The sequence below is a fragment of the Pempheris klunzingeri genome, chromosome 7 (assembly GCF_042242105.1).
Source record: "Pempheris klunzingeri isolate RE-2024b chromosome 7, fPemKlu1.hap1, whole genome shotgun sequence".
NCBI lineage: Eukaryota > Metazoa > Chordata > Actinopteri > Acropomatiformes > Pempheridae > Pempheris > Pempheris klunzingeri.
Genome location: NC_092018.1, coordinates 10,601,881 through 10,608,488, shown reverse-complemented (window position 1 = coordinate 10,608,488; position 6,608 = coordinate 10,601,881). Strand labels below are relative to the sequence as shown.

Genomic DNA, 6,608 nt, shown 5'->3' with positions numbered 1-6,608 from the left:
TCATTCCATTTTATGGAGTTTCTCAGTTGATTTTCCAAAGATCAATTATATACACAATCTAATATAATGTATATCAATGACATATATTGATATTATGATATAAAATTACAAATATTATGATAGAGGGTTTTATCCATATCGTCCACCCCTTCTTTTAGGTATGAACAGCCCACATAAACACCTCTTTCTTTAGCCGTTTTCTTCAGTCAAATGAAATACTACATGGTGCAGATTAAGATCAAAAGGTCCACTTGCTAATTATTTGAAACTTTCAGCCTTCTTCAGTGAGTGGAGCTGATGAAGATGAAATCACGCCAACCTAAATTTAAACATTTGGTCACATGACAACAAGCAGGCATGTATGGCGGAGAGACTGTACTCCCCGTACTGGTCCAAGGATGCCATCCTTGTTTTTTTTGTTTTGGCCACCCACTGACTTCTAGTTGACAACTTTAATCAATTCACAGTTGATGCTGAGACTGGTTGGGGTTGACGTTCATGATGTTCATTCAGCTGCTTGTTTCACATTAAGGTCTTGTGATAACACCTGAAGAAGACCACAAGAGTCTGAGATGCAGCTGAAAGCTCTCAGTCATTAATAAGTGGACCTTTTCGAGCTCAAGCTGAAGCTAATGATTATTTTTGTTATATCTTTTTTCTATTAATTTTTTAGTTATTGTTGCAGTCTGATAAGTGTCAGATTTAACCCTTATGCATTTAATTTACAATGATAAAAAAAAAAAAAAAAGCTGCTTATCTTCCCATTTGAGAAGCTCCAACCGTCCAAATGTTTGAGATAACTGGTTATAAAGGATTAATCAGCTATCAAAAGTGCTGCTGATTGATGTTCTGTCCATTGACTATTTGATTAATCAACATAATGGACTTCTATGCACAAACATAAAACACTGTATATTTTTCCTCAAGTCTCAACCCTGCTTGTTGAACAAGTTGCAAGTTTACAAAACAATGATAAAATAGTGACCTTACATGAGAAGCTAGTTCACAGCAGCTGAGCCACTGATCAATGGGCAGTGGACGATCAGTGCAGTGCTTGTATAGTCGACCTGCTCAGCTGTTGTGAGCATTTAAAGTTAAGTGATCTATAGGCACAATACACAAGGTGTGTTGGGCTGGAAAATAATAAATGTGACGTTATTCACCAGGCCCTCCAGTATTGATGAATGCTGTGTGAAATTACCACATCAAGTTGTTTATGTAGTTAAACTCGAGTTGTTATTTACAGCAACTCTCACGTGTTTTAGAAACCATTCAGAAGAAATGTGTCAATGAAGAAAATAAACTATGAGTCATGTTTCACCGTACAAAAAGAAAATCCCCACAATACAGAAACAAAGATTGACGATAAACGATAAATACTGATATCCCGCCCAGACCTAAGGGTGTGGAAACCGTAATAAGAAGGATTACCATGTAACCCAGCATGAATGACACCAGTAAAGAGAAAGATCCAGTTAGAGCTGATCTACAGGGGCAGGATGTAATTCGAGTTGGCCAGTTTGCGCTCCTGTGCGGCGGGAACTGTCTCTCTGTGACGCAGAGGTCTGTGGCAGTCAGGAGCCTGGAGAGGAGGGTAGTGCTGTCTGTAACACAGCCAGGCGAAGGTGAGGCCCAGCAGAGAACCCACTAACACATCTACATGAAGGAGAGGGCAGATAACACACACACACACACACAGACACAGATAGGGTTTGAGTCCACAGCTGCATGTGAATGCTTTCTCACATCTTATGCTCACATTTATTCCAACTCTAATATTAAACTGTAGCAGCAGTTTTACTATACTCCCTCACTTACTTTGTCTGTGAGGCGTCTTGGCTCTTAAGCTTGTGTTCTACTTAAACTCAATTTTCTCTTTCTTATTCATAACAAGGCAGGAAAACTTGAGCACAAATTTATTTGACCATTAACTCGTTTGGCATCTTAATGGCTAAGATGCCAAACTTGAGGCATCAAAACAGCGGTCCACAAATCACAGCCTGTGTTTCCTTGTGTGATAAAAAAAAGTGATAAAACAAATTGTATGAACTTTCCAGTGCTGGTCATAAAATTAGTGGTTATGAAATCGATGACGCTGTACACGTTGTGTAAGTCGACTTAAGGAAAAAGTCTTTACGTGATACACTGTCATTCTCTGACCTTGCCAGTGGTGTTTGTAGTCGCAGGTTCTGGAGAGAGCAATCGCTGTCGCAGTGAGTAAAGGGGTGAGGAAGGCACACAGCCGCCACGCTCTGCCTTGGCCCGCTGCGTTGAAGCAGCGCAGCTTTCCTCCGACGTACAGCGCCGTGAAACCCAAACCTGCAAAGGCAACTGGGGCCGAGAAGAAAAGATTGAAACAATCAGAGCCACAGGAAGTTTTATATAGAAACAGAGAAGGACAAAACAACAAAAACAGAAGGAGCAGGGACTAAAGATGGAGAGGGATGTTCTCTTGCTTCAACAACAAAATAACAGCCTGGAGGCTAAAACACACTTACATACATCTATTCTCCAATAAATTATATGCCCTCCTGCCCCACTTTGTACATTTGTTGTTTCCCTTGTTGCTTGCTGATGAAAATGTACCAGCTACTGAGGCATAATCAACCATAAAAGGCCCTTACAGGAAGAGTGTCCACTGGGAAAGCTCTTCCTGCCCTCTATGACGACATCTGGGTCACCGCTGCAGCGTAACTCCAGGTTCATCTGACCGTCTGGGAAACAGCGGTAAAAGAAGTCTGGCCGTGGCCTGAGGCCGGGACAAACACAGAGAGGACACATTTAGGCTTAAATCCACTGTGACACTGGAAAACATTATCATCTGCTACGTAATGCTGCAATAATTACCTGCCGACAACTAGCTTAATGACGTTGGTGAATACTCCATTTAGCACTAGAGTCAAAGTCACAGCTGGATGACAGAAAGAAACGACCAGTCAGCTCAAAAAACTAGTTGACTTTTTTTGTTTTAATGAAAAACAAACATTTGTGTGCAGATTTCTTACCCAGCGATGCCTCCTTCAGATCTCCTCGCTCTGACTTCTTCAGGAAGGTGAAAACCAGGATCACAATCAGCGGGGTGAAAACCGCCACACTCTGATGGAGGCAAAAAAAGAGAGGAGGGTATAACAACTGTAATCCACTTAAAGCCACATTTAAGTCTGTCTGTGAGCAAGTATATCCACATTATTAACAAAAAGTGCTTCCAACTAAAAGGAATCATGCCTGTGTTCGTCTATGTTTGAAGCTTGCACTTCAAAATTCAACAAATATTAAAGTTTTTAGGAAAGATACATTTATGTCCACCATCACTGCCGAAGTCATGTTCTTACTGAGCAGTGCTGCATTCAACAGCAACTATTCGTTTGAGTTCAACCTGCAGCACTCTGCGTTTCCGCTGATAACATGAAAGTCATTACAGAATTCAGTTGGTTCAGCTAACAAGTTAACAGTTCTAATTTAAGAAAATGAGCTTACTATCTTTTACTTTCCAAAATTTAACAAAGCAGATGAGGTAGGTAAACAGGTAGTTTGACAGACCATATACATTTCTGAATAATATCAAGAAAGATAAAATTATGCATCCTAATTTAGAGTGACTGCATGTCACCTTTAAAAAAGAGGGACACTGAAACGTAGTTAGGAGACCTCCAGCTATTTTAATTGACTATTTAACTCATAGCTGGAAACTGGAAAAGTCTTTTCTTGGACTTTTTAATCTCACTTCTGTGGCAGTGAACACAGACCACAGTCTATCAGTAACTATCATACTGCAACCTGAGCTTATCTACACACTTTATGACTGACTAAAGTAACATAGAGGCTTTGTGCTGGTACTTCTGTCACACTTTGGGAGAGACTCACTTCCTACAACAAGTCACATACATAGGTAACACCAGAGCAGTTGGGCTGTGGGTGCGCTGACTGGGCTTGTTAAACTAGAATTACCACCTCGCTGTTGTATGTTTCCGCCAACCAGTGAAGTTGTATTTTCCATTCATTCGTGTCTGTTTGGACCCAAAATTAGTGCCACCAATTCATTATCAACTCAAATGTGAAATAAGGTCACAGTTTCCCCTTCTGCTCCTGAGTTGTGGCGTTGAATAATGACCATAAAAATGCTGCAGAACATTATGGCGTGACAGTGAAGCTGACCTTTGACCTTTTGGATATAAAAATATAAAATGTCATCCCTTCATTATTTTATCCTATTAGATATTTGTGTGAAGTTTTGCCATAATCAGTGTATGAATTCTTGAGCCAAAACATGCATTTTGTGAGGTCACAGTGAACTTTGACCATTAAAATCAAAATCAGTTCATCCTTGAATGTACGTTTGTGCCCAAAAACATAATTCCTCCGACCACAGTTATCACCAGCACGGAGTCATAAGAAATGTAGTTATTACTCTCACTGAAAATTAAGTATATACATTTATATAATCATTAAGTGTTAGTTTACCTTGGTAACATGGATTATGGCACATGGATGGAAGAGAGGAGGAGGAAAGGAGAGGCAAGGAAGGCAGAATAGAAATTCACATTTCCCTAACAGCAAACCTCTAATCTTAAACTTGACTTTCATGCTGTATTAAAACCAGTTGTTATGTGGAAGGTTAGGTATTAATCTAAAAAGTTATGTTATGCTCTGGAGAATGGTTGTCAAAGTGATGTAAACTATGATTAAAGTGCTATAAAGAAACGGTGGTTAGTTCAGATTCTCTGATACTGACTTCTGTTTGGGATAAAGTTACAGAATATTAAATCAACTGAAGGATTTATTATGTTTCTTTTTAGCTCAGAGCAAACATACAAACATATTACTTACAAACATAAGAGAGGTGGGTACGTGGTCTCTCTCCACACGATGGAATTTATACAACCACATCTCCTCTGGCTGGATCTCACGGTAGAAAGGAGGAAGCTGTTCCGTCACACTACACAAACACAATAAGAGCTATGTCTCTGCTTGTTTGCAGGTCATTAAAACAAAACCTGACTTTTAAATAATTGATCCATAAAGCAATGATGTAAATGATTCAAAGGGGTGGATATACTTACAGGAACACAACCAACAGCGCCATCCGGATGGAAATTTCCGACAGGAAACCACGAAGCAGCCTCCTCTTCATTTTGTTTCTTGGAGTGGACTTTAGTCAACAGCAAACATTGTCACCCCACCTTTATTTAACGTAACTGGGTCTAGAAAAAAATAGGGGAGCTGAGTTTAAGCTTGTTAAAACATAAACCTCCTTTTAAAGACTCATAGGTTTATATTTCATTAGTTAGAAAGTTTGTGACTAATTGTAAACTGACATACATGTGGACACATTCATTTAAAAATAAAATATCTACTCTATATAATCTTGTTTAATTATCTGAGGAAAAGACTCTGCTTTGTCTTCTTTTCAGTGCTTTTACCTGATAAACCTTTTTTCAGGACTATGTGAGAAAAATGAGATGAAACTCATCTGACATCTTCCTCATGTTGTTTTCATTCGCATGGGATATGTAGGTTTGTTACTGACATTTCTAGAATGAAATTAGCTTTGAATTGTTCTTAAAGAATGTTTATTAGACCTGTCTAAAAATAGTATGCTCCTGAATATTTAAGGGAGGTGAAAAAACCTCCCTGTGGTCTTAAGAAGAAACACATCAGTGTGTCCCCAGGTTTGAAGTCACAGTTGGAGGTAAAACCAGAATCACAAACAATTTCTCAGTGAGCATCAAAGCCCGACACCAGCAATGGTTAGGGTTAGGATTTGTCTCTTTGTCCCTTTAATTCCCTAGTATCTACAAGGAAAATATTCTCCTTTCTTCAGTCTACCTACACCACTTTTACTCTGAGAGTACAGCTGCTGAATTATTAATAATGTTGATTATCTTCCAGTTTTAACTCTGTGAGGGCGCCTTCCCTGTTTAAAACCCCTCCTGAGGGCCAACACGCTGCACCTGTGCTACCACTCCTGTTTAGAAGGGGACACTTAAATTGGAAACAACATTAAATCTGCTTTGATATCAGCATAAAATGCCAGCCTCTGTCCAAACATAGAACAAGACGGGGAAGCTAACATTGAGTGTCTGTGCTGTTCGCGGACTAAGCTAAGCTAGCTAGCAACATCTGTCAAACAAGACATCTGGGCCGTTTCCGCCTCGTCAAACAGGTAAACCCGGGTCCGTTACTAACCTCAAACAGGTCGATTTTTTATCTCTTTATCCTCATGTTAACATGCGCCGTCAACACGAACCAGGCCTCGACATCCTCTGTTTCTGCCGACGGTGAAGTCGTGCGTTTAAGGAGCTGGGAGGAGAAGAGATGCCACAGAGGAGAGGAGCGCCGCGGAAAGCCAACGGCTATATCACGGCCACATCCGGTGTGGGGTTTCAAAGTAAGAGCATGAAATTAAATGTAGCCCCCAAAACCACCAAAACTCTGAAGCAACTAACTTACCAGTTCTGGATATTTCGACTATATCACTCTGTTTTCATCAGTGCATCAAACTGGATGAGTGTTTTCCTTCTAAATAATAAAGTAAACAGTAAAGTTAAAATCAGTAAAGATAGAAAACAATGCATCCATTTAAAATTAAATGTATACTCTGTGATTCA

At 39.7% G+C, this 6,608-nt stretch overlaps 1 protein-coding gene across 1 annotated transcript; it reads right to left on the bottom strand.

Annotated features, from left to right (window-relative positions):
- Positions 1 to 1,140: 1,140 nt before the first annotated feature.
- plpp5 (phospholipid phosphatase 5) lies at positions 1,141 to 6,206 on the bottom strand. Its single transcript, XM_070834019.1, has 8 exons — positions 6,187 to 6,206; positions 5,061 to 5,201; positions 4,828 to 4,936; positions 3,006 to 3,096; positions 2,848 to 2,911; positions 2,625 to 2,749; positions 2,161 to 2,331; positions 1,141 to 1,656 (listed from the first exon to the last, which is right to left on the bottom strand). The coding sequence occupies exons 2-8, from the start codon at positions 5,129 to 5,131 to the stop codon at positions 1,487 to 1,489; spliced, it is 801 nt and encodes a 266-aa protein (XP_070690120.1). The 5' UTR covers positions 5,132 to 5,201; positions 6,187 to 6,206; the 3' UTR covers positions 1,141 to 1,486.
- Positions 6,207 to 6,608: the final 402 nt, after the last annotated feature.